This window comes from Pipistrellus hanaki, assembly GCF_964339955.1.
Source record: "Pipistrellus hanaki genome assembly, chromosome: 8".
Taxonomy (NCBI): domain Eukaryota; kingdom Metazoa; phylum Chordata; class Mammalia; order Chiroptera; family Vespertilionidae; genus Pipistrellus; species Pipistrellus hanaki.
This window is the reverse complement of record NC_140510.1, coordinates 67396945-67423205: the sequence shown is the minus strand read 5'-3', so window position 1 is coordinate 67423205 and position 26261 is coordinate 67396945. Positions and strand designations below refer to the sequence as shown.

At 48.9% G+C, this 26261-nt stretch overlaps 4 protein-coding genes across 8 annotated transcripts; 2 read left to right on the top strand and 2 right to left on the bottom strand.

The window, feature by feature from the left end:
• The first annotated feature begins 16 nt into the window (after positions 1 to 16).
• Positions 17 to 6390, top strand: ANKZF1 (ankyrin repeat and zinc finger peptidyl tRNA hydrolase 1). Of its 2 annotated transcripts, XM_084893096.1 has the most exons (14): positions 17 to 311; positions 485 to 634; positions 1663 to 1775; positions 1977 to 2079; positions 2197 to 2390; positions 2782 to 2894; positions 2986 to 3133; positions 3396 to 3624; positions 3814 to 3960; positions 4573 to 5047; positions 5209 to 5320; positions 5453 to 5620; positions 5757 to 5842; positions 6051 to 6390. In XM_084893096.1, exons 2-14 carry the CDS (start codon positions 487 to 489, stop codon positions 6172 to 6174), a joined length of 2160 nt encoding a protein of 719 aa, XP_084749222.1. In that variant the 5' UTR covers positions 17 to 311; positions 485 to 486; the 3' UTR covers positions 6175 to 6390. The 2 variants fall into 2 exon arrangements, with proteins under 2 accessions (XP_084749222.1, XP_084749223.1); XM_084893097.1 differs by lacking the exon at positions 1977 to 2079 and having other exon boundaries at positions 21 to 634.
• A 78-nt stretch (positions 6391 to 6468) lies between these two features.
• GLB1L (galactosidase beta 1 like) lies at positions 6469 to 17183 on the bottom strand. The gene is made up of 17 exons (XM_084893098.1): positions 17042 to 17183; positions 15554 to 15661; positions 15214 to 15380; positions 14789 to 14939; positions 14570 to 14630; positions 9741 to 9835; positions 9467 to 9641; positions 9321 to 9379; positions 9094 to 9215; positions 8948 to 8988; positions 8652 to 8770; positions 8261 to 8335; positions 8067 to 8156; positions 7821 to 7934; positions 7395 to 7526; positions 6920 to 7135; positions 6469 to 6754 (listed from the first exon to the last, which is right to left on the bottom strand). Exons 2-17 carry the CDS (start codon positions 15620 to 15622, stop codon positions 6485 to 6487), a joined length of 1956 nt encoding a protein of 651 aa, XP_084749224.1. The 5' UTR covers positions 15623 to 15661; positions 17042 to 17183; the 3' UTR covers positions 6469 to 6484.
• Positions 17184 to 17209: 26 nt separating this feature from the next.
• STK16 (serine/threonine kinase 16) lies at positions 17210 to 20616 on the top strand. Of its 3 annotated transcripts, XM_084893102.1 has the most exons (8): positions 17210 to 17335; positions 17681 to 17869; positions 18439 to 18658; positions 18898 to 19031; positions 19200 to 19320; positions 19446 to 19541; positions 19936 to 20057; positions 20162 to 20616. In XM_084893102.1, the coding sequence occupies exons 2-8, from the start codon at positions 17784 to 17786 to the stop codon at positions 20298 to 20300; spliced, it is 918 nt and encodes a 305-aa protein (XP_084749228.1). In that variant the 5' UTR covers positions 17210 to 17335; positions 17681 to 17783; the 3' UTR covers positions 20301 to 20616. The 3 variants fall into 3 exon arrangements, with proteins under 3 accessions (XP_084749228.1, XP_084749230.1, XP_084749229.1); XM_084893104.1 differs by lacking the exon at positions 19446 to 19541; XM_084893103.1 differs by lacking the exons at positions 17210 to 17335; positions 19446 to 19541 and having other exon boundaries at positions 17342 to 17869.
• Positions 20617 to 21969: 1353 nt separating this feature from the next.
• On the bottom strand, positions 21970 to 25987 carry LOC311627016 (tubulin alpha-4A chain). 2 transcript variants are annotated; one of them, XM_084893101.1, is made up of 4 exons: positions 25886 to 25987; positions 23696 to 23918; positions 23255 to 23403; positions 21970 to 23012 (listed from the first exon to the last, which is right to left on the bottom strand). In XM_084893101.1, the coding sequence occupies exons 1-4, from the start codon at positions 25886 to 25888 to the stop codon at positions 22041 to 22043; spliced, it is 1347 nt and encodes a 448-aa protein (XP_084749227.1). In that variant the 5' UTR covers positions 25889 to 25987; the 3' UTR covers positions 21970 to 22040. The 2 variants fall into 2 exon arrangements, with proteins under 2 accessions (XP_084749227.1, XP_084749226.1); XM_084893100.1 differs by lacking the exon at positions 25886 to 25987 and adding an exon at positions 24788 to 25211.
• Positions 25988 to 26261: the final 274 nt, after the last annotated feature.

The following is a 26261-nucleotide window of genomic DNA, read 5'->3' as shown; positions in this document are numbered from 1 at the left end:
CTCTGCGTGGGGCGGGGCCCAGGTGAAGGCGCTGCTGTTTGTCCCGTCCGCGGCACCGTAGCTGCGAGATCGCCCTGGAGTTGCAGAAATCCAGGCTTGGAACTGTGGACGTGCGTAACTCGCTGCAGTTTGGGATTTGTGGTACAGCCTCCGCGGGCGAGGAGGAGCGCACGCGGCTTAGTCATGGATGGAGCTCATCGCACGAATCACGAAGAGCGGTCGCTTTGAGTGATTTTTAACTCTGTTGGTTTCGATTTGAAAGCTGGACGCTCTCCCGTTTCACTCTCGTGTGGCCGGAGACGAGGCGGGAGGTATGAGAAAGCGGGCGGGGGTCACGTATTGATCCCACAGCTGACTCCTGGTCCCGGGGTGAGGGACGAGGTGCCCTGCAGCGCGGTGGAGACCGGAGTCTGGCAGGCAGTACACGCGGCTGTCGGACCTCGCTCCGGGAGGACTCTGCTTTTCTCCCCTCTTTTCTGCTCAGCCATGTCGCCGGCTCCAGCTGCAGCCCAGGCTCCTACGTCGGTCTCCCTGTTTGATCTCAGCGTGGATGCTCCGGTCCTTAGGGGCCTGATCCTAGTGAGACACCGTCCCGGGGAGACTCTGGCCCAGGCACTGCGGACTTTCTCTCCAGGTATCCGGGAAGATTTGGGGTGAACCCACGAGAAACATGACAGAACACATTCCTATTGGGGTTTCCCAGTTTAGGAGCCCTTGTTGACATCTGCTTCTACGGGATGAAATGTATCTTAAATTCCCTCAGTCTCGAGGTTGTTTCTAACACAGATCCCTGAATTACTAGTGTCTCCAAATAAGTCTCTTGTCATTGCTTATGTTCTTGTCTCAGTAATGCCCTACCTACAAAAACACTTCAAAAACTCCTAGACCTTTTTTTTTTTTTAATTTCCTAGATATAGTACAAATTTAACTGAATTCCAATCAATCATTCCTTCATGCTGAATATAAAACAATATCATATTTGGTTATGTACAATTTTAGTTTGGCTATATTTTTCTTGAACCTTTTTTAAACAAACTGCACACTATAATTTGAAACATAAACTTAAAAAAATTGGCCTTCAGGAAGTGGTTTTTAAACAGTTAAAAATAATTTTAACCATACCAACATATATTTTCTGCAAGAGTCCTCTAAAACCCTTTGGTTAATTTAAATACAATGTTTGACTTATTCATTTTACATGTATCTTTTCAGAAGCATCTTTATTGTATAAAGTGATTACTATGCTATTTGTTTCTTTTAATATATTTTTATTGATTTCAGAGAGGAAGGGAGAGTGAGAGAGAAACATCAATGATGAGAATCACTGATTGGCTGCCTCCTTTATGTCCCACACTGGGGATTGAGCCTACAGCCCAGGCATGTGCCCTGACTGGGAATTGAGCAGTGACCTCTTGGTTCATTGGTTGATGCTCAATCACTGAGCCATGCCAGCCGGGCATGTGGCATTTATCGATTCATTACTAGACTATAAATTCCTTGAAGGCAAGGACATGCTATCTCTTTTGCATGTGGCAGAGGAAGATATATATATATATATATATATATATATATATATATATATATATATATATTCCTGAATAAAATTCCAGGTACTATCCATTTGGACTCCCTTTCCACCTCTAATTACCCTCCCTTATTTAGGTTCAGTGGTGAAAACAAGCCCAGAAAGAAAACCATTCCAGGGTCCTCTGGATATTTCAGGGAAGTTATTTTGTTCAACCTGTGACCAGACCTTCCAGAACCATCAGGAACAGGTAAAACACCAGGTGCAGAAACAAATGGTGGATTAAAAAGTAGAATAGTGGGAGAGGAGACATTTGATGGATAATGATTAAAGGTTCACATTTTGAATAAGGCAGTTGGTGTTACCTTACTCTGTTACTGGTCTTGGGTACCATAAAGGGCCAGGCTGGGGCATATTTCCACATTCTGCTTCCCTCATTGACTCCTACCAGAGGGAACATTATAAGCTTGATTGGCATCGGTTTAACCTAAAGCAACGTCTCAAGGACAAGCCTCTCCTGTCTGCCCAGGACTTTGAAAAGCAGAGCTCCACAGGTGATGTCTGGTGGGAGACCTTTGTGGGAGTAGCACATGGGGGTGGAGGAAGGCCCTCATTTAGGAGCTTGAGGAAAGTTCAAAGATGAGGGATCAAACATGTATCTCATGTTTCAGGAGATCTTTCCAGCATCTCAGGATCAGAAGACTCAGACTCAGCCCATGAGGAGGACTTACAGATACCTGATGAGGAGAGGGTTGAGTTTGAGAAGTCTAACAGATCCCAAGGCTTCTGCTCCCATCGAGTTCTTTTCCAAAATGCCCAGGGCCAGTTTCTTTATGCGTATCGCTGTGTCCTAGGCCCTCACCAGGCAAGTGACGGCACAGGTTGTGTGGTTAATTCCAACCTTTTGTACATTCAGCCCAGATTTTCACTTCACTCAGCCCATTTCTCACTTCTCTTCTTCCTTCCTATTGGGTGTGGGTATCAGGCTTAACAGCAGGCTTGTATTGAACTGGCCTGACTCTTGGGTCAAGTGTGATGGAATTAAGTTTAGAAACAGACCAGTCTGGGTTTGGATTCTAGTTCTACCACTTGATCTTGATCACCTCTACAAGCCTCACATTTCCTTGTCTATAAAGGAGACCATGCCTCAAGTGGTTGTATTAAATGATAATGCATGTGAAGTAGTTAGCACTGGCACTTGGTTTCTTACTCTCAATGAGTGTAACAGATATGTTTGTGCTGCTCCTGTCATCTAGGTGCTCCCAGAAGAGCCAGAACTGCTGCTACAAAACCTGCAAAGCGGAGGTCCTAGACACTGTGTGGTACTCATGGCTGCAGCTGGGCACTTTGCTGGTGCCATTTTCCAAGGGTGAGAGGGTGCTGTGTGGGGTTAAGGATGGAATGGATCCTGTTCAACTGGGAGTATCAGTTTTCCAGTACTGAGTCTGTGTTGTCTATAGAAGAGAAGTGGTGACACATAAAACCTTTCACCGCTACACAGTACGGGCCAAGCGTGGCACAGCCCAGGGACTTCATGATGCCCGGGGTGGGGCTTCTCGCTCTGCTGGAGCCAACCTGAGGCGCTACAATGAAGCTGCACTATATAAGGTAAGTTAGGCATCTCAGATTTCGTGGCCCACTAATGTACCTTTTCCCCTCAACTTATTAAATGTACAGTAAAGCAGTTGACTCCTTTATCTTCCAGTCTTTATTATTTCTGGGTAAAGGTAGAATAGGATGGATCCTCAGGAATCCTTCCTCCCTCTGTGTTAATTTCTACCTTTCACTCCCTACACATGGGGCCATTTTTTTGGTTGGAGATTTAAAAATAACAAGTGAAGATATACAGGGCTATGACTTTCTTCTCTAGGATGTTCGTGACCTGCTGGCAGAGCCAGGCTGGGCTAAGGCGTTGGGGGAGGCTGAGACAATACTGCTGCGTGCCCCCCGTTCTGGCCGGTCCTTGTTCTTCGGAGGCCAAGGGGCACCCCTGCAACGGGGGGATCCCCGACTTTGGGATATCCCCCTCGCAACCCGCAGACCCACCTTCCAAGAGCTACAGCGTGTGTTCCATAAGCTGACCACTTTGCATATTCACGGTGAGCCTTTGACCCTGATCTCAACTCCATAGACCTTCCCGAACCTTCTAAACCAAACCTCGGGTTCTCATTTGTGTATCCAGATGATTTTCTAGCCCTTGGACTGCAGCCCAATCCCATCTTCATGGAGAAAACCTGGGCTGGGTTCTCCTCAGCTAAACTTGTGCAACATCTTTTGTTTTATGGCAGGAGAAGACCCCCGGGAGAGAGTCAGGTTGGACTCACCTCAGTCATACTGGAAGACAATGAGAGAGAGGAAGGCTATTGAGGAAGAAAGAAAGGTTCCCAGTGATGAAAATGGGGCAGTAGAGCAGAATGAGGACTCTCCCAAACAGGGTTTGAGTACCATCTGTCAACTATCAAACTTTATTTGGGTGTTTGTCCTGGAAATGTAGTAGCAAATCCCCTACTCTTGCTTTCCTATTTATAGATGAGCCTCATGCAACACACACACACAGGTCTGTTGATAATATGGGATATGTGATAGCAATTTTGGAGACATATTTAGTGACCTTCCCAAATCTCCTATTACTGCTTCCATTCATTGCTGTATCCGCAGTACTCAGAAACGTCTTAGCATGAAAATGTTTAAATATGTGTTGCATGAATCTCACAGAATTTACCTGTCTTACTAGATGCTTCCTGGGCTGCAGACTCTTGACCTGCATAGCTGTCACTACTTCTGTGCTTTCCTCTGTGTGCACCATCTTAAGGCTGCTCATGGGAGTCTTAAGGACTGTACTTGTTGGGACTGAAAGCTTCATTTCTGCATGTCATACTAATTGATTCAACTCTCAATATGCTACTTTATCTTGGGTGACAATACAAATAATTTTATTTCAAGATGATCTGGATTATCTCTTTATGTACATTCTTATGATCTGAGATAGCCCGCATCCTTACACTCTGCTTATTTAGATGGATCTAATACATCGGGTTTTTCCCTAGGTTCAGAGTCAGAGGGAGAGGATGACTTCCAGGTAGAGTTGGATCTAGTAGAGTCGACAATTGGGACCCTGGATCTTCGTGAATTTGAGATATTGCCCAAGCGGAGGAGGAGAAAAAGGAATAAGAGAGAGAAAAGCCAAGACCTGGAGGTTGGGGCACATGTGGCTCTTCCCCAACAACCTCAAGAAGACAAGGCCTTCTCACAGTCAACCAAGGCTTTGGAGCCTTTCATGGATGAGGCCAAGGTCCCTGGCCAGCCAGAGCTTTGGGACATGCTTCTTGCTGCTTGCAGAGCTGGAGATATTGGGATGCTGAAAATCCACCTAGCTGCCAGCCCCACAGACCCTGAAGTTCTGTCTCTGCTCAATGCCCCCTTGGGCTCCAGTGGCTTCACCCTCCTGCATGCAGCAGCCGCAGCTGGGAGAGGCTCAGTGGTTCGCTTGCTGCTAGAGGCAGGTGCTGACCCCACTGTCCGGTAAGGGTCCCCACGGCGAGCCCTTTGGGGTACAGAGAGGACGATCTGAAGACTAACGTTGGCATTAGCTACTTGACAGTGTTCCCCTCGGTCTGGTTAGGTGATGATGTTAGGAGATGCAACAGGCAAGTTGAACCCATTTTGGGGGTTTCCACACCTAGGGACTTCCGGACTCGGCCGCCATACATGGTTGCAGCTGACAAAGCAACACGTAATGAGTTCCGAAGGTTCATGGAGAAGAATCCCGATGCTTATGATTACAGCAAGGCTCAGGTCAGCTGGGAAAGGAAGCAGCAGCAGAGTGGGATGACATCATAAATCCCGACTAGATCTCTTCTACTTCCTTAGATTTACCAAGGATAGTTTTTATGTGTCTTACCTCTTACCTTCCCCGAAATCCTCCAGGTGCCAGGGCCACTGACATCAGAAATGGAGGCACGGAAGGCTATGCGGAAAAGGGAGCAGAAGGCAGCCCGGAGGCAACGGGAGGAGCAGCAGCGGAAACAGAGGGAGCAGGAGAAGCAGGAGCAAGAAGAGCAGCAGCGATTTGCTGCTCTCAGTGACAGAGAGAAGGTGAGGCTGGAGGTTTTCTCTTCCACCCTGAGACTTCCTGAGAGGTCTAGTCCCTTCCCAATGTTCAACTGGTACTTCTTGGGTACCCTACCCACCACTGGGGCCTTGTCCTTGAGATAACTTCTCTTCTCCTCAGAGAGCTGTGGCTGCAGAGCGCCGACTGGCTGTTCAGTTGGGAGATCCTACCCCTCAGACCCCTGACTCTGCAATCGTCAATGCTGGGTATGTGGAGGGGGGCAGGAGTGATGATGGGCGGACCATAATGTTTGGGCAAGTAGAATGAGTGCCTACATACAAAGGCTGTTGAGGGGATGTGAGAAGTTCTTTGAACCTATGGAGTGGAAATAGAAATGGCAGGAAGAGGGACAGGGATACTTGGATGGAAAGTTTATGGGTACCTGTACATCCATTTTTTTCTTCCTCCGTTCAGACGCTGCTTGAGCTGTGGGACATCCCTCCAAGGCCTCATTCCCTTTCACTACCTTGACTTCTCTTTCTGCTCCACACGCTGCCTCCAGAATCATCGCTGTCAGGCCAGGAAGCCCTGTTCCTGATCTCTCACAGCTCCACCCAGGGCCAGCTCTAGACCCTGAGAAGGCACATTTATACTGGTCCTAGGTTTCTCCTTCCTGAGAAACCAGAGTATTTGGAAGATTGGGATGAGAGAGACTCGGGAACCCAGACAAAGATAGTGCCATTGAGATGTGTGGAGCTGGTACTGTCTCTGGAATTTTAATCACAATAAAGTTTGCAAGGAAACTGCACTTGTACAGTTGTTGTGGTCTTTGATTCTTTGTGGTTACCTTGGCCATTACCAAGGGATCTTGCCCACTCCATGTCTCAGGTCCAAGGGTTACCTTCCTTTCAGTGCCCACTTAACTTCATTGGTTCAGAGTTACTTTGTGTATCAGCTGAGAGGGAATAGATATATGTCTTATGCAAGGTGCTATTGAGGATAGGACTATCCAGAAATTGGATTTGGGGTCGGGGAGGCACATTTTCTAGTTCAAGCAATGTGATTTTGTTGAGAACTCCCCCAGGAAACAGCAAAGGTCCTGGCACATAGAGGGTCTGTTGTGGCCCTCTCTTTGTCCAGTATCGGCCCAAGTTAAACCCATTGATCCAGACTTGACCCTGTCATGGTGGGAGGAGAGGAAAATAAATGGTCAGTTCTCAGGGGAGTAGAATTATCCTCTTTTGGGTTTCTAATCAGAGGAATAATTTCTGTTTCCCCTTCTTTCATGATTTTTCTGTCTTACCACCTCCCATCCTCATCCCAATTACTACTATAAGCAATACCTTGGTCCATTCAGGTAGAAAGAGAAATGTGTCTTTGACTGAGTCTAAAATTGGAAACGTTGTGGAGTAGAAGATGGGGCCAGAGGGAGTTTGAGGACGTGAGTTTTTCAGCAATTGGAGGGGAAACCACCTCTTTACAAGTTGATCAACTTTCAGAGGGAATATCAGCCATTGGGTAAGGATTGTTTGCCCCAGAAGTGGTGCCTGCAATAGGCCCTGTGAAGAAGACAAATGAAAATTCATCATCACATTCAATAATCTCTAGGGTGAAATTGTCCCTAATCAAGCCCTGAGATCCAATTAGTAGCCATGTCCAGATCCCTACAAGTCACTACTTTGGTAAGGACAGGGGTCTTGCTTATCTTCCATTAGGCCCCTATCTTGCCTTTTTTCTTCCTCTGTTCAGATGCCACTGGAGCTATGGGAGTTTGGTCAATAAAGTCATGGAGTGAGGGGACGGGCAAAGCCAGCTCACCTTGAAGTCACTGTAGTTAGACCCGAAACTGAGTCTCCCCATGTTCTCCAGCAAGACATCCAGTTTGGCCCCCATTTTCCCCGTCAAAAATACTTTGCGTTTCGTGTTTCGTTCCAAAACACCCTGAAACACCTGTGATAAGAAGATCTATGATGGGAAGGGTTCAGCATCTAGCTCCTGGCCACCAAATAAGAAGCCACATTAGGATACTTATTTGGAGGGGAAAGAGAATGTAGCCCATCTGTCAATTACTCTCCATTCTGGACCTTACCCTTCGTCAAACTCTTTCTCATCCAAGCTTATCCCTGGACCCCCTGCAAATGTGGGCAGGCAGTGGGAAAAGATAGATAGGGGAACTTAAGGTTAAAGGGTGCTTGAGAGGAGAGGAAAGGGGGCTCACAAGGTAGCCTGAAATTAGGTTCATACCCCATCCACCATCACGTAGGCACGGTCATGTATTCCGTTGTTTGGCACCCAGAATTGTGTTGGCTCAAAAACAGTTTGAGTTAGATAGGTCCGGTACAACATAAAACCACGGTCCTGGGTGTGGAAAAATGAGTACTTACAATAAACTGATATAAAAAAATGGGAAAGATGTGAAACTTAGGAAACCTTTGGCTATAGCTAGTAAAGAAGGTTGCCTTACCTACTGGCTGTGGGATTATGCCTTACCTGCTTGACAGCTTCAAAGGTCATTGGCAAGATTGAATGGATGGGCCCTTGGGGGCACAGTAAGTGCAGGAAATCTAGCAAATATCCATCCTATTAGAATAAGGGAGCAGTATCAGAATAAAAGGGAAGTTTCAGAATAGATGGCTATTTAGAGAATAATATGGTAGAATCAGAAGAGATAGGGAGGAGCTTACCGGGTGTAGGGTCAAAGGTCCGAGCATCATCTTGGGGCTGGAGGGAGGTAAAGGTCCCAAGGGAATTTCCTGGAACTGAGCCCAAATTCTCTCAGGAGCCATAGAAAAACCACACAATCCCTATTTCAAGACCCTAGCACAGGGTTCTTAACCTGGCATCCAGGGAATGGCTTTAGGGTCATGAATATCCTATAAGTTTACACATACTTGTGTGTATCTTCCCAAGTATCTTCCCATTTGGGCAAGTGGAAGATGTTTTTATGGGATGCTCACAGGGCTCAGTGGCCTAAACAACTACCAGTGATTTCTGGGAACTCTTTACAAACAATTTAGGCACTCCCTTCCCCAAAATTAATAAAAGCCTTTGGCACTTAATGAAGTGGTAGGGCACCTGGCTGATGACATCTCGAAGAGCAAAAAGCTTGAATGTGACATCCCCTGCTTCAGATATCGGTGCATCGTAGTCATAGCTGGTAGTAATTGGAAGGAAGTGTCCCTTCTCATCAGCACCTGGGGTCAAACCAATTTAATTAATTCAATACATCTATGCACATGCAGAGAATTTTGCCATCAGATGAGGGGCAGTGATGGTCATATCCATCTTATAGATATCCTAATCCACTCAGCCCTTAAATTCTAATTCCTTGCTACCTCCCTGCTTCCACCCCAGGGACCATCTGGACTCACCATTCCAGTATCCAAAGTTGGTACCTCCATGAAACATGTACCTGAAATGAGGCAAAGTGGGGGGGAAAACATGAGCTGACCCATGTAATCTTAACTTTCATTCCCAACACCCAATTACATTCATGTTGGCCCCAATGTCCAGTTACATGTTCACACTGGCTCCCATATCCAGCATTTTCTCTAGTCCTCTGGTTACATCTTTAATGGACCGTGTGGAGTGATTCTGGCCCCAGTAATCCAGCCAGCCTGTGTAGTACTCAGAGTTCACCTAGTGTGAAGCGAAAGGAGCCACCATGAGCAAGATGGGGAACCAAGCTCAACCCATTCCCACCCGTGATTCTTGCCTTGATTGCCCTCCCTTCTGGCTTCTCACCAGTGGCCCGTGAGGTTCATACTTCCTTTGCAGGGCAAAGATTTTGGTCATGTTGTCAGCTGCGGAAAGGAGGCATGGGTGAAAGATAAACATCACAGAACAAATGCTCCTTCCCCAGACTCCACCCTAACCCTTGCTCAGGAGACCTGGGCCAAAGTCTACAGTGGCATAAAGTCCCTTGAGGGAGCCACATTTGAGTCCCTGTGGCCCATCTGTGGTGAAGAGCAAAATCTCCTCTCCTAGTAGTGCACGGAAGAGCCCAGCCAGGTGCTTCATGTAGTCAAAGTCGCAGGCTTGATAGCTACCATATTCATTTTCCACCTGCCAGGAGAAAGGAAAAGTAGAGCTCAGCCATGAGGTGGAGAAGGTTAAGAACCCCTGAAACCTCCTTCCCCTTGACAGTCAACTTTCCACTTGTACCTGAATGCTAATGATGTTGCCCCCATTGTGGTAGAGCCATGGATGTATCTTGGGCAGCAAGACCTTGAACCAGGAGTCCACTGCAGCAAGGAAGTCTAAAGGAAGGAGCAGTGCTCTGCTCATTAGGGCACCACCACCTCCACCATCCCCACTCCTAGCACCAATGCTAGGAACTTCAGTGCTGCCTGAACTGTAGGAGAGATTGCAGGAATAGCCATTTGCATCCCACTTGTCCATAACAAAATGTGGGAAGCAGTAACTAGTGAAAAGAAGCTCTCAACCCTATTTGCATGGCAAGAAATTTGAGCACAGGAAACCTTAAAGCAATGTTTCTTGTAAATTTATTTTTTAAATGTAAGAAAAAGGTTAAACACATCTCATGGAGCTATATTGTGTAATCAATGTACACAAGATTGCTATGAACTAACATGGGAATTCACAAACTATAGAATGCCTGGCCTACACTTGAAGTGATTTAAGTCATCAACTGAAAGAGCATTATATTAGGTTTCATGGCTTAAAATTCTCAACTCCTATTTGTGATTTTTGTTGATTCATACTCATGGTCTTCATGTATGTTATTACCTTTGCCTGACACTTTCTCCCCACCTCCTTTACCTAGCCAACTCCAACTCAGTCTTCAGGTCTTAACTTGTATTTCACTTCCTTAAGAAAGCCTTTGATATCCCAGATTAGGGTAGATCCTCCTGTTACACACTCTCACATCACCTTCTCTTTCAAACACATATCCAATTATAATTAAGCATTTATTTCTATAATTGTTTCATGTTGGTCTTCCCCACTAGTGAGCAGGAATTTTGTCAGGTTCATTTGCTTGGTCCCTATAATTTGAGGACAATGCCTAGCAGATAGCAAACTCCTGAAGGTGGATTTGATGAAAGATATTTTGGTGGATATTTTTGTATCCTTAAAAGATTTAATTCTTGCTGAAACCAGTTTGGCTCAGTGGTAGAGCTTCGGTCTGTGGACGCTCTCTATCTCTCTCCCTTCCTCTAAAAAAAAAAAAGACTTAATTCTAAAAAAAGGAATAAAATATTCTAAGTGTTAGGGATATAGAATAGAAAGAAATAAACAAAAACCCCTGGGAATTTCCTTTCCAGTGAGGGAAGCAGTTGATAAAGAGGTAAAAAATATAGTGGGTTAATGCCAAGGAGAGAAAAATAAAGCAGAATAGGAAGATATAAAATGGTGAAGTGGGCCCTAGCCAGTTTGGCTGTGGATGGAGCATAGGCTTGCGGACTGAAGGGTCCCAGGTTCGATTCTGGTCAAGGGCATGTAACTTGGTTGCAGGCACAGCTCCAGTGGGAGGTGTGCAGGAGGCAGCTGATTGATATTTCTCTCTCATCGATGTTTCTGACTATCTCTCTCCCTTCCTCTCCGTTAAAAAAACACGCACAAAAAAAACCAATAAAATATATTTTAAAAAATGGTGAGGTGGGGGAACTTAAATTTTAGAGGCTGGCTCATGGAAGACCTCACTGTGAAGGGGATTCTGCAAGAAGACCTGGTGGGTTTAAAGAACAGCAACGAGGCTAGTGTGAACAATAAGAATAGAGGTCAGGAACTAGTGCCTGAGACAATGAGGAAGGAACTAGTAGGCCATTTTAAGGAATCTATGGTTCATATTCTGAGTGAGATGAGAACCTGTTGGAGAGGTTTAAGCAAAGACGTTAGATGATCTGATATGATAAACATATTTTAACAGGATCACACTGGCAATTGTACTGAGAATAGGTCACATGGCAGAAGGGCAACGACAGGAAACCAGTTAGGAAGCTTAAAATAATCCAGCGAAAGAGAGGTGGTTTGGACCAGAGTGGTGGCAATGGAGGTGATGAGTAGTTGAATTCAATATTATTTTGAGTGTCAAGCTGACAGAATTCTCTGATGGACCAAACATGGGGTGCAAGAGAAAGAATACATGAATAATTACACTATAGTGTTTAGTTTGATAAGTTGGAAAATAAGAGTAGCCATTAACTGAAACGGGAAGATTGTTGGAATAGCTAGTTTGGGGGGGCAATATCAAGTGCTTAGTTGTATCATTATGACTATTGAATCTCCAAATGCAGAAGTCAAGAAGGCAGTTGAATAATGTGTTTGTAGGCCAAAGGAAGATCTTGGAGATAACAAATGGAGTATAATACCATGCAAATGGATGAGATTGTCTAGGCAAGCAAGTTAAACTCTCAGCCCACGGGCCCAACAAATATTTTTGCAGCCCAGCCAATATAATGGTATGTAAGAAACGTTTTAATTAAAATTTTGTAACTTAATTTTTACAATATTCTGTTATACATGATTATTAATAACGAATTACAATGTTCACTAATGACTGATTACTATAATTATGTTGCATTCATTTCCCTTATGCACCTTATGCGTAGGCGCACCATTTCTGTCCACTAATACTAGCAGCGAATATTTTAGCAGCCAATTGCCACATCATTAGTCTTGTACTGACTTGTTTGGTGTGTGCAACAGGAAATATTTTGCTTTTGGAGAACAAGAAAAATAGGCTTATTTGCACTACGCTTATTAATTTGTGCAGTTACTAGTATTCAGTGTCTGGTAAGTTAATGTTCAAGAAAAAATATTTTTATTAAAATGTTCTATTATTTTATGTTAACAATTACTCATTTATTTCAGCCCTTTGTATTCAGCATGTGTCTATCGAAATAAACCTACATTTCTATGAAAATTGAAGCTTTTGTTTTATTGTGGTCCACATAAACTTAAATCTTGTTTATTTGGCCTGTGTTAGCCTTTGAGTTTGACATGCTTGGACTAGAGCATGAACACAGAAAAGAGAAGCATCTAAGGATTGAGATCTGAAACACTCAAGCATTTAGCAGAAAAGGAAACGGAGAAGAGCCAGTAAGAGATTGAGAAATGGTCAGAAAGATTGTGGGGAGAGGGGCAAAGATCAGGTAAGTGTAATATCATGGAAGTTGAGAGAAAAATGTACTTCAAAGGAGAGTGACCAACTGTGCTAAATGTTGCTGATTGTGGTCTGAGAAAGCACCATGGAGTTAACATTAAAGAGGTTACTGATATACTTGAGAAAACAGGAGATTGCAGCCCTGGTCAGTGTGGCTCAGTTGGTTGAGTGTCATCCTGTGCACAGAAAAGTTGCTGTTTGGATTTCCAGCCAGGGCACATGCCCGAGTTGCAGACCTGATCCCTGGTAGATGCAGGAGGCAGCTGATCGATGTTTCCCTCTCACATTTATTTTTTTCTCTCTTCCCTTCTCTCTCTAAAACTCAATTTTAAATCTTTATATAAATAAAAGGAAGTGAGAGACTACATATAAGATTCATCATCATAACCATTTTTAAAAATTACACTGCAGCCGAAAGCGGTTTGGCTCAGTGGATAGAGTGTCACCCTGCGGACTGAAGAGTCCCGGGTTCGATTCTGGTCAAGGGCATGTACCTTGGTTGTGGGCACATCTCCAATAGGGGGTGTGCAAGAGGCAGCTGATTGATGATTCTCTCTCATCGATGTTTCTAACTCTCTATCCCTCTCTCTTCTTCTCTGTAAAAAAATCAATAAAATATATTTTAAAAAAGGGAACATCTATAATCAATCCTTTCAACAATAAAGATTAAAAATAAAAAATAAAAGTACCCCCCCACCCAATAAATTTATTTTAAAAAAATGCACTGCATGTTGGCAACATTCTTCATCAATACTTCATCATTAAAAAAAAAATTATTGATTTCAGAGAGGAAGAGAAAGGGAGAGAGAGATAGAAACATCAGTGATGAGAATCATTGATTAACTGCCTCATGCACACTCCAACTGTAGAGCCAACAACCCGGGCATGTGCTCTGACCAGGAATCAAACCATGACCTGCTGGTTCATAGGTGGACACTCAGCCACTGAGCCACATCAGTGGGGCTGGCACCGCCATCTTGGCTGGGTACTCACACTGCTGCCACTCCTACCCTTTCAATCAAATCTGTACACAACCTATACCTCAATTCTGCTCTCTTCTTTCTATTTCCACTACTATCACCTTAGTGCAGGAGCTATCAACTCCTCAACTACAGGCTTAGTCTCCCAATTGGTTTCTTCACCATTCAACCCATTCTCTTACTCCCCTCAACCCATTCTCTATATACAGGCTAAAGTAGTCTGAAAACAAATCTGATCATGTCACATCTCTGATTAAAGTCAATGACTTTCCACTATGCTAGAATAAAATGCAAACCCCTTAGAGTGGCCTACAAAGTCCTGCATCGGCAGTCCCTATCTCCAATTTCAAGACATTCCACTCTCTCCCTTATCTACTACACTCCAGCCATGCTGGCCTCAATAATGCCAGGTTCTTTCCTGTCTCTGGGCCTTACAGTACACTGTCCCCTTTACCTGGTTATTCTCACTTCACTCTTCATATGACCAGAATGTTTCCTTCCCTAGTCAACTGACTGTCATCTCAGAAAAGCATTTCCTGACCTTCCTACCTAAAAGAGGTCTTCTCTATAATTCACTATCTCACCTCCTTGTCTATGTCTATTTCCTTGTGTGGTATTTTTACAATTTGCAATAATATTACAAATTTTTAGTTTCTTAAAAAATCTATTTCTTCCACTACATAGTAAGCTCGGTTGCGCAGTGACTAAGTCTGTCTGGTTTCCCAGTTTCTAGCATCCTGCTGGGCACAAAGGAAACACTCAATTTATATTTGAATGAATGCTCTCCAACTTGGGGATGGTCTCTTCTGTTTTGGGCACCCAAATGACCCATTTTGTCATTGTTGTTTGCTTTTTCCCCCTTGTTAAATTTTTTTCTTTCAACTCACCTGGATCTGAAGTTCTCAGATGAATATTAGGTTTACGAAGCAACCAGGCTGGGAGACCCCCCTGAGACAAACATAAAGACAACAAAGGCAGCATATGGGTTCTGTTGTCTGAGAAGAAATTAAGTATAGTGTTGGAAGTGGCCCTAGAGTATGGGCAGAAGGGAATAGCCTAGGAACCCCACGTGGGTAGCTTTGGTTCTATCCCTTTAACTAACTCACCATCTCCCACTCTGCACAGATGTAAGGTCCTGGTCTCAGTATGACCAACAGGTTCGCTACAGATGCCTCTTTCAGAAATGCAATGAGATCCCGGCTGCCATTAAAGTTATAGACCCCAGGCTCTGGCTCATGGTAGTTCCAGGGTACATAACTGAGAAAGGAAGAGGTTAACAGGCCCAAAGCTTGCATGGGAGATGTTTGGGAGGCATAAGGGCTCCAGGCTTTGCAAGGAATCTCCTAGGAAGCTGTTGGAAGCAGATCCTGGCCCACGCTCCCACCCCTCCTCCCCGTCCTTGGCCTGGAAGTCCTGGAGCTCTAACTCCTCATCACACCCAAGCAGTCTTCCTGTCCCGACCCCCTTTAATAAGGGGGGTGGTAGGAAAAGTAAATCCCACCCCTCCATGGCTCTCCTGAGCCCTTCTTACAGCTGTACTGCGTTGAGGCCACTCATTTGCATCTTGAAAAGCCGGTCAGCCCAAAGCACGCGAGGTACCCGAAAGTAGTGCAGACTGCCAGACACATAGCGGAACGGAGTCCCGTCCAGAAGGAATGTATCGTGTTCCCGATCTATTACGAAGGACCGAGTGTCTGCCTGCAGAGGGAGAGGCGGGGCTCAGCAGGGGTCTGGAGGAGGGGTAGTGGGCGTCTGCCAAGAGCAGGAGAGATGGAACTAGGTCTGCCGAGAGTTTTGTTATTTTCACTTTGTCTCCCTACGCCAGATCTAATCCGGTCTCACAGCAGGTTAGTTCAATCCTCATGTCTCACCTGGGGTAGCAGCAGCGTCAGGAGCAGCAGCAGCAGGGAGAGAAGGCAGAGCGGCTTCTTGGGAGCCATGGCGCTTAGCCTGCGGTCCAACTGTCACGTGGCGGATTCCTGGGAGGGAACTTCAGTGAGCAAAGCGGGGCGGAGACCACCTCAAGTTGACAGGCAGACTTTCGTCCTCGGCTCCTCTACTAGTTTGTAAAGTCCTCTACATTTTCCCCCCATAAAAGGTGGTTTACTTTATTTAGACAAAAAATAATAAAATCATTAACCTTATTCCATCCTTCATTTATTGATTTGCTGTGCCATAGAAATGCATAGAGCAAATTAATTTTAGGAAGAGTTAAAGTCCTCTACATTTTGAACCAGCTTTGTGAGAGTCACTTGGGAGTGTGTTAGGAATGCAGAGACCCAGGCCCTGCCTCAGACCTCAGAATCGGAATTTGTATTTTAACAAGATTCCCAGGGGATCGTAGGCACATTCAAGATTGAGAACCCGTGCTCTACTAGACTTAGATGAGCTCTTAAGGGTTGGGACCTTGTTCATCTTGGATCTTCAGTATCAGGCACAGGGCCCACATGTAGCAGGTTAAATCTAAACAAACGTCAGAACCCCGAGGGGGTGAGTAAAACAGGTTTAGAAACAAGGGAAACTGTAGGGAGATCTTCCTAGTGATGTGTAAGGGGAGGGCAAGGTTGGGGAGGCAGGTTACAAAACAGATATTTTCCCTGGAGAGCCCTATTTCAGCAAAAGACACCATCAAGATCTATTCCATCTCCTTTGGGTGGGCGCCCCTTTCTAATCTACCTCTTCCTGTCTGTGCAAAAGATGCCAAGGTCAGTTGCTTGGTGCCAAGGCTTGGGAATTTGGGGATTTCCACTACTCCTGCCTTCACAGTCCCCAAGCCTGAGATGTGAGAATAATAATAATAATAATAATAATAATAATACTTCTGTTTAACACTTACTGAGGGCTATGCTTAGTCAGATATTGTGCTAGGCACTTCACATATCACTTAATCTCCAAACAACTACACGAGGTAGATAATTATTATTTGCATTTTGCAGATGAGGAAATTGAGGAACAGAAATATTAAGTAGTTTGTCCAAGGTCACACAACTAGTTTAGTAGAACTGGAATTGGAAGTAGGTATCTGGCCTCATGGTTCAGGTACTTAACCTTAGGTAGGGGCATACTTATTTTGTAGATAGGGAAAGCGATGTTAAATAACTTGTCCGAGGTCACACCGCTAGTAGGCTATTAGGACCATATTTAGACCCTAGTCTGGTTCAAGAGCCTGAGCTCTTAACCAGTGAGATTAGGGAGGTGGGATATAGGTAGAGTCCCCAGGGTTGTACTGGTTAGAGTTCCAGAAGTCCACGTCGCTAGCAATACCCCACCTGGCCCCTCCCCGATCCCGTTACCCCTCCCTCTCTCCGTCCTGGGCTGCACTCGGCGACCCAGCGCGCCGGAGGTCTGAGGCCTCCTACCTCCAGCATTGGGAAATGGAGGCTCTGGGGGCCTCGGGCCGAGCCCGGCTTTGCTCCCCGCTGGTGTAGGTGCTTTCGTCCTGACCCCTACAGAAGGCCAGGTGTGGCACCCTCTCCGGGGCCCAGGTACCCGTCCTCCCGCAGGCCTAGCCCGCCCCCAGCTTGTCCACTCCACGCCCCTACATCCTCCGCAGGCCCGGCGGTTGCTAGGACACCGCGGGCCGTTAGTCCGGCGCTGAATGATGACGCACCCGCCGCTTCCGGTCCCTGGCGCTTCCTTGCTGCCCAAGCCAGGTCAGTGGAGAAGCTCTCTTGGCCTATTCGGGTCTGCACGCCGAGGCCGGGGGTGGGCTCTGCAAGGGATGGGCCCGAGCCCCGCACTCCCCTGCCCTGCCTTCGCGGCGAGCGGGCGTGGGAGACGGGGGCCGCCCGAAGGTGGGCTGGAGGTGGAGGAAGCGGTCTGGTAGTCGCTGCGTGGCCTGAGGCTTTAAGACACCCGATCCCAGCTTTCTTGGAGATGGTATCGCCAGGACCTGTTTTCTCTAGATTCCGAGACTTGGGCCTGAGCTCTCCACATCAGGAGCTCAGGGTCGTCTGGATTGTGTCCGACCCGCGACCCTGCCGCTCTTTTCCTTCCAGCATGATCCGCTGGGCCCCCAGCGCATCGCCCGGAAGAGCCCACTCAACCAGGACCAACGCTGTGGCACCTAACACCGTCCTTGAGGAGGATGACTGAGACGCTATGGGCCACGCGCTGTGTATCTGCTCGCCCGGAACTGTCACCATTGACAATAAGCGCTACCTCTTCATCCAGAAACTGGGGGAGGGGTGAGTGTTTGGAAATGACTAGCCCCCAGGGTTGTGATGATTGAAGGACAACAGTCTGCACATGATTAGGGGCACAAAGGTTTTATTCTGTAGCCTATCCTTTAACTCACTTGACAGAGCCTAGTGACAGGCTAGTCAAGAAAGTGGATCCTGGAGCCAGGCCTCCTAATCGACCTGTGTGACCTTGATAAGCCATGGGTTCTTCATCTGCTTAATGGAGATAATTACTATCTTGTGACACTGATGGAGCTGTGAGGATTAAATAAGATAAGGCATATAAAATGTCTTGCCGGTGCCTGGTTCACTGCACCTATATGTTGACTATTCACTTAATGTTTATTGAGCATCTGTCATGTGCAGAACACTGGGTTAAGACCACAGGACCTCAGTATTACTATGTCCCAGCTCTTGAGCTCAAGTGTAATGATCTCCAAACTTCTCTTAGAGTCACATCTTGGGAGGGTTTCTACTAACTGGGAAAGACATCCCCATTCTCCCCAAGGAGTTCCTCTGGGTCCAAGCAACGTGGGAGATGACCATGGCCCTTCACTGACCCTTTTGGCCCACAGTGGGTTCAGCTATGTGGACCTAGTGGAGGGGTTTCATGATGGACACTTCTACGCACTGAAGCGAATCCTGTGTCACGAGCAGCAGGATGTGGAGGAGGCCCAGCGAGAAGCAGATATGCATCGCCTCTTCAATCACCCCAACATCCTTCGCCTCGTGGCTTACTGTCTGAAGGAGCGGGGCACAAAACATGAGACCTGGCTGCTACTACCTTACTTGAAGGTCAGAAAGTCTCCTGGCTATAGAGGGGTTGCAACAGAGCAGTCAAGTATGTTGGGAATCAGTAGCCTATCCTTTATCTGTCTTGGGTTTGACCACTTCAGATTTGGAGTTTAGAGGACTCCAAATGGGACTGTGTGGTGTGGTTGTGTGTTGAAAAGGTTGATAACCTTTGACATAGGGAAGAGATCAGACTCGGAACAGAAGCTGAAAAACCAACTGTGGGGATGTTTGTGTTGCAGGGAGGTACGCTGTGGAATGAGATAGAAAGGCTGAAAGACAAAGGCAACTTCTTGACTGAAGATGAAATCCTTCAGCTGTTGCTGGGTATCTGCAGGGGCCTTGAAGCCATTCATGCCCAGGGTTATGCCCACAGGTCAGTAGGAGCGCCCTGTGTACTTTCTGGGACAGAAAGAGCCCCCACTAAGAGAAATGAGAGGTCTGAGCTCTCCTCCCAAGCAACTGCCCCTGTGATTCTTATGCCTCGCTGGGATTCTAGCCTTCTGTCCAGAGATGCTCATGGGTTATTTCCACTTTCCAACAGGGATCTGAAGCCCACCAATATCTTACTTGGAGATGAGGGGCAGCCGGTTTTAATGGACTTGGGGTCCATGAAGCAAGCACGCATCCAAGTGGAGAGCTCCCGCCAAGCTCTGGCCCTGCAGGTAAGAGTCTGCAAGTTCTTTTGCCCACCTGTTCCCAATTCCTGACCCCTTCTGGTGCATTTCCCAATTTCGTCACATGACTGTGACACGTGCCCCACTTTTGAGCTCTGGGGCCACTGTTCCAGGACTGGGCAGCCCAGCGGTGCACCATTTCCTACCGGGCCCCGGAGCTTTTCTCTGTGCAGAGCCAATGTGTCATCGATGAGCGGACTGATGTTTGGGTGAGGAGCATGCGGGTGGGAATCTGGGGGGAGGGAAGCTGCTCTGTACCTCCTGTGGAGGAGCAGGTTTTTGGTTTTCAGTGCATGGGGCCCCAGGAACCATGTATGTCCCCATCCCCCTCAACTTCCTTCCTGAGAACCGTTGCTGACACTCTACTCAATTGCTCAGGAAGTGGTAAAACTCTGCCCTTTGAACAGGGTTGGTACAGCTGAGAGTCATAGCTGAAGACAGTGGCTAAGCAAGGGTTGCAGAGGCCTCCAGCTAACTGGCAGTTTCTGTCATGTGGCTGACATTAGCATAGTCCTTTTAGTTGATGTAGTCTCCTTTCACTACAGAATTAGGAGTTACCATCTCCATTGGTCCCCTTTTATGGAATAACCAAGTTATGCTCAGTCCCTAGGCTGTGTGCTATATGCTATGATGTTTGGGGAAGGCCCTTATGACATGGTGTTTCAGAAGGGTGACAGTGTGGCCCTGGCTGTACAGAACCAACTCAGCATCCCACAGAGCCCCAGGTGAGTGATGAAGGGACACCAGGTACTTTAGACTCTCCTTGACATTGGAGCCTCGGCACGACGGATGGGTGCCCCTCAGTCACTCTGCCCTCCTCCCTCCACAGGCATTCTTCAGCATTGCGGCAGCTGCTGGCCTCGATGATGACTGTGGACCCCCTGCAGCGCCCTTATATTCCATTCCTCCTCAGTCAGTTGGAGGCTCTGCAACCCCCAGCTCCAGGCCAGCACACTACCCAAATCTGAACAAACCAATGGCCACGCTGAGGTGGCCCGTGCCTTGTCCTTCACTGGAATCTCCATCCTTTCTATCCAGGCCCGCTCTCTCATAGTTGGGGCAGGGGGCTGGCGAGAGTCAATACATTCTATCTCTGCTGTTTACTCTCAGGACTACTGGACAGGGAACCTGAGTTGGGGTGGGTGGGGGATGGAGAAAGGCAAACTGATAGATTCTGATAAAGGATCTGAGCAGGACTGCAAAGCTTACATCATGGTTTGCTTCCAAATCAGGGAGCAGGAGAATATATAAATAGAAGAATAAAGTGAAAGCAGTTTGGTGTGGCTCTAAGTCTCATTGTTCCTGGAGTGAGAGGAGATATAAGGGTCCCAAAGTCTGGCCATTTCTAAGGAACAGCCTGGGGAAAAGAGGGGCTGGTGTAGTCAGGAGGCATGATTGGCAACCGGCAGTTCTAGCTTGACTTAGTTGAAAACTTAAAGTTGCTCTGGCTTGAGTAGGCTTTTATGCCGAGAACTGGAACCAGGGTCCCCTAAACACATTCAACTCATTCTTACCTTCCTTCATTCCCAGCAGTGAATAGCTTAGAGCAGCCCAACTGGTTTGCCAGGCAAGGGCTTCTGGGTGGAGACATCCAAGGAAGCTTGAGACAGCTAGATAACAGGTCTCAGCCTGAGCCTGGGGGCAAAGGGAGTGGAGGAGGCAGCCATATTGGCCCAGTCTCTCCCAGATGGTTTTAGCTCACACACGGTTAATGATTAATGAGGCCAGTGTGGCGTGGCGGTATCCAGCTGCCACTTCCTGCCTGCTCTGCTGAGTAAACAGGGGCCTTGCCTTACTGGGCTTGAAACCTGTTCCCCAGGGAAGGGCGCTGCGTCCCTGAATCACAGGGAGGGGCGGCAAGGGCAGGGTTGGCATTGCTTGCTCCAGAGATTGAAGCTTCTTTCCCCCAACCCTGCCAACCCCCACATGCTGACGTCAGTGTGGGTCCTGGGGTGCCTATTAGTGAAGTTGAAATTTTCCCCAGGGCCCTGGCAAGAGGATCCCACCAGCTAGCAGAGGGACCGAGGCCAGAAAGAAAGCACAAACAGGGGAGATGACCTGACTTTTAATAGCACAGCCCTAGCCCCCAGCAAAGCAGCAAGACAGTAAGCTATGCAAAGCTGTTTATGCAGTGACATAAACAACTCTAGGACATGGCCCTGTTCCCTCCCATCCCCCAAGCTTATGACTGGGCTCCATGCCAAGGAACTTTGGGCCAGCTCAGCCCCACTCCCAAGCCCTCATAACAGGTGCCTGGGCCAAGCCTTGCTTCCAGAGTCGGTGAATGCAGAAGCAGCAGGAAGAATAGGTCTAGTCCAACTCAAATACAGAAACTTTCGGACTAAAACTCCTACTTAGAAAAGTGAAGACTCATATCCTTCAATAGCTTGTGGCTGGACAGACTGATCCAGGATTCAGTCCTCATTTCCTCCCTATCCTGGGTTCCCCTTAGGATCTTACATTAAGGTCCCCAGGGTCGTTTCCTGAGTCTGGCAAGGGATCCTTGGCAGGTCTCACCTTCAGCCATGGAAGGGAAAAGGGTCATGAGCAGCAAATAGGGCAGAAGCAGCAACAGCAGCAGCACAAAGAGGAAGGCAGCAGAAGCTCAAGTATTCACATCACAGAGGGAACAAGAAATCGTGCAAGGAGACTGTTTATTTCGAAAGGATTTTGCAATGAACATAGTGAGTGGGCTCCAGGCAGCTGGTCTATTCTTCTCCCTCATCCTCGTCCTCATAGGAGTCGATGCCAACTTCCTCATAATCCTTCTCCAGGGCAGCCATATCCTCCCGGGCCTCAGAAAACTCACCCTCCTCCATGCCCTCGCCCACATACCAGTGCACAAACGCCCTCTTGGCATACATCAGGTCGAACTTGTGGTCCAGACGGGCCCAGGCCTCGGCAATGGCGGTCGTGTTACTCAGCATGCACACAGCACGCTGCACCTTGGCCAGGTCACCACCGGGCACCACAGTGGGTGGCTGGTAGTTGATGCCAACCTTGAAGCCTGTGGGGCACCAGTCCACAAACTGAATACTGCGCTTGGTTTTGATGGCAGCGATGGCAGCGTTGACATCCTTGGGCACCACGTCTCCACGGTACAGCAGGCAGCAGGCCATGTACTTGCCATGACGGGGATCACACTTCACCATCTGGTTGGCAGGCTCAAAGCAGGAATTGGTGATCTCCGCCACAGACAGCTGCTCGTGGTATGCCTTCTCTGCGGAGATGACTGGCGCATAGGTGGCCAGGGGGAAGTGGATGCGTGGGTAGGGCACCAGGTTGGTCTGGAACTCTGTGAGGTCCACGTTGAGGGCCCCATCAAAGCGCAGGGAAGCTGTGATAGAGGAGACGATCTGGCTGATGAGGCGGTTGAGGTTGGTGTAGGTGGGGCGTTCGATGTCCAGGTTGCGGCGGCAGATGTCATAGATGGCTTCGTTGTCCACCATGAAGGCGCAGTCTGAGTGCTCCAGGGTGGTGTGGGTGGTCAGGATGGAGTTGTAGGGCTCCACCACAGCCGTGGACACCTGGGGGGCTGGGTAGATGGAGAACTCCAGCTTGGATTTCTTGCCATAATCAACAGAGAGCCTCTCCATCAAGAGTGAGGTGAAGCCGGAGCCGGTGCCCCCTCCAAAGCTGTGGAAGACCAGGAAGCCCTGAAGCCCTGTGCACTGGTCAGACTGAAAGACAAGAAAGAAAAAGAGCAGTGTAGGTGGGAGAGGATCCTGAGGAACTCTATCTTCTTGCTCCACAAAAGCTTAAATACCTCAGGAGTCAGAGCAAAGACTAATGAGTATTCCATAAGCAACATGCTCTGGAACACGTACAATTAGAGATGACTCCCTCAAAAAGGCCTGGAAAAAAAATGTTCCTGACCCTTAGCATCATCAAAAGCTACCCCCCTTCCCTGCCAGACTCTCACCAGCTTGCGGATCCGGTCCAGTACTGGGTCAATGATCTCCTTGCCAATGGTATAGTGACCACGGGCATAGTTATTCGCAGCATCCTCTTTCCCGGTGATGAGCTGCTCTGGATGGAAGAGCTGCCGGTATGGGCCATTCCGGATCTCATCTGCAAGGGCACAAACCACAATGTCAGGGCCCAAACCACAAGGCTGTGCTCAGCCCGGACCTCCCTCCCTCAGTGTGGTAGCTGCAGTGAGATATGTGCAATAGCTCATCCTTCTGCCAGTCCAAGATACCAGTGTGAGAGAACTCCAGACCTGCTGGCCAAGGTCACCCTTTGATTAGATTCAAACTGAGTGAGGAAAGCCAGGTCTACCAGGTCTAGGTACTCTCTCTCCAGAAAGAAGCACTAGAATCACTCTCCACTCCCCTCAATTCCACCCCCTTCTTTCTCTCACCAATTACGGTGGGCTCCAAATCCACAAAAACGGCCCGGGGCACGTGCTTTCCAGCTCCGGTTTCACAGAAGAAGGTGGTGAAGGAGTCGTCTCCTCCACCGATGGTCTTGTCACTGGGCATCTGCCCATCAGGCTGAATCCCATGTTCCAGGCAGTAAAGCTCCCAGCAGGCATTGCCCATCTGGACACCTGCCTGCCCCACATGGACTGAGATACATTCACGCTGAGGAAAAAAAAGAGGGGACAGAGCATAAGTTCTCACTTATGAACCTCTCTGCCATCCTATAACCTTTTAGCTAGGATGACTCAGTTGGCAAAAAGTAGAAATTTGGGGCTGGACAGAGGTCAGAAAAGGCTGGCAGCCTGCCAGGCTCCCCAACTGGAGGCACTGAGTAGGGCAGGCCAGCCCCTTAGCCTACTACTCCCTGGGGAGCTTGTCGATTAAGAGCTGTGGTCACCAATTTGATTCCTAGTCAGGGAACATGAACAGGTTGGGGGCTTGATCCCCAGTGGGGGTGTGCAGGAGGCAGCCAATTGATGATGTTTCTTCATTGATGTTTCTATTTCTGCATCTTTCTCCCTTCCCCTCTCTCTAAAAATTAATAAAAACATTAAAAAAAAAAAAAAAAAAAAAAAAAAAAGCAAGAGCTGTGGATCCACATAACCCTGCCACACTCAGAGAATAAATACTCAGGGAGGATGGAGAGGGCAAGTGAATATGAGCCCAGCAGCCACTGCAGTAACTGAGGCAAGGGCAGGCAACGTTTTAGCTGTTTCCAAGATTCCTACTCTCCCAGAAACAGCTTCTGCAGAGCCTGGGGAAAAACAGGTTTTCCAGATCTGTCAGTTTATAGCTAGAGGCCTCCACTCACTTAACTCTTTCCTTTGAGGATGAACAGCTAAGATTTCATATAACCTTCTCCCCCTTTCTTTCCTGCGGGCTGCAGAGGTACCTCAGCCTTCCAGTCCGGCATCAACTGACCACACTGGCATCAGGATGCCCTCCCCCCCACCTTTAAATCCCATCTGGCTCCCTCTCCACCTCCTCCCTAATCTCCCTCTCCCCCACTGCACCCTGGGAGTCTTTACCACCTTCATCCGAGTCGACAGGCCTCGGGAAAATAGCAGCGGATCATGCTGTGAGCGCAGAGGGCAGGTGAGGGCAATAGGGGTTGTGAGTACTGGGGCAGTCGCAGCCCTAAGCTAGCCCATGCCTGTCTGAAAGTAACCCCTGACGCGCCAAAGTGGCCCGGCACCGGGCTGCGCGGCCGCCCGGTCCGACACGGAAATGGCGGGGTGAAGGTTTCAAAATGCTCAGCAAAGGAAGCGGAACCCGCGGTGAGGCACCAGAGGTAACCCGCCTTGCCCCGGGCAGAAAGAACGCCATCCTGCACCCCGCCCTGTACTCGCCCCCCCTCTTTCCAATTACATCCCAGCGGAAAGCGAGGATTGGATTTCGGCCCCCGTTCCAGGGCTATAAATACCACCCCCTACACGCACCTCTTCCCCTCCCCCCAACCTGGCCCGGCCCGAGCTCCCGCTCAGCCACAGCTGTCTCCGCCCGTCCGCGCCTCCGGGCTCCCGCTGGAGGGGGGCCGGCCCGCCCGCCGCACGAGACCGAACCCCATTCCTGGCTCCGAAGCGGGGTGCTGAGTCACGGCGGGGGGAGGCTGTGTGTGGGCAGGAGGGATGCACACGCAGCCGGAGGAAAAGAGGATGCTGGATCCAGTAACCCGATCCCCCTTCCACCTTCTGGCGCCAAGCACGTGTTCGGCCCGTCCCAGGGACAGGGTGGGGTGAGGCTGGCGGCGGAGGGCAGCCAAGCGGGTCTCCCTCGCCCGCGGGAACCGGGCGCCGGACCGCGTGACTCCCCTCGGGAGGATTAGGGCGCAAGCGCTTGGGGGAGCAGGAAGGGACTTCCAGGACTGCTCCCCTCTCCTAGGGAAGAGTCTCACTCCACCTTCCCCTCCCCGCGCCCTTCCCCAGCCTTTGAAAGTGGACAACACGGCCCGGCCAAAGTCAGCAGTCGTCGGACGGGTTGGGGGTGGGGGTGGGGGTGAGGCAAACACCCCGGCGCCTCCTGGAGACTCGGAACGCCAGGCGGGGGGCTGCGCGCCTCTCCAGAGGGAGCGCCCCGGAGGGAGGGAGGCCATTAGGGGACGGGCAAGGTCCTGGCGGGGCCGCGCTCACCATGTTGAAGTCCGGGCGGTGGGTCTCACGTCGAGTCCGGGCGACGGGTCTCAGTGAGAAGTGCGCTAGCTGCAGTGCGGCACCCGCCTTATATAGGGAGGCGGGCCGCGCTCCGCTCGCCCACTAGGCGCCCGGGCCCGGAGGCCACGCCCCGCGAGGGGCAGGCGGCGCCAGGGGTGGGGCCAGGCGGCGGCCTCGCGCCCGTCGCGCCCCGGTCCCTCACCTGTCGAACGTGGAGCAATCTGGGCTTGAACCCCTCGCCCAGGGTCTTGGGCCCACACGCAGGCACGGAGGGCGCGGGGGCGGAGCGCGTCTCGCCCGCACCTGCGGCCTGGGAGCGCCGGGCGCTCAGGTGCCCTGACTTGGGCGGGTGCCG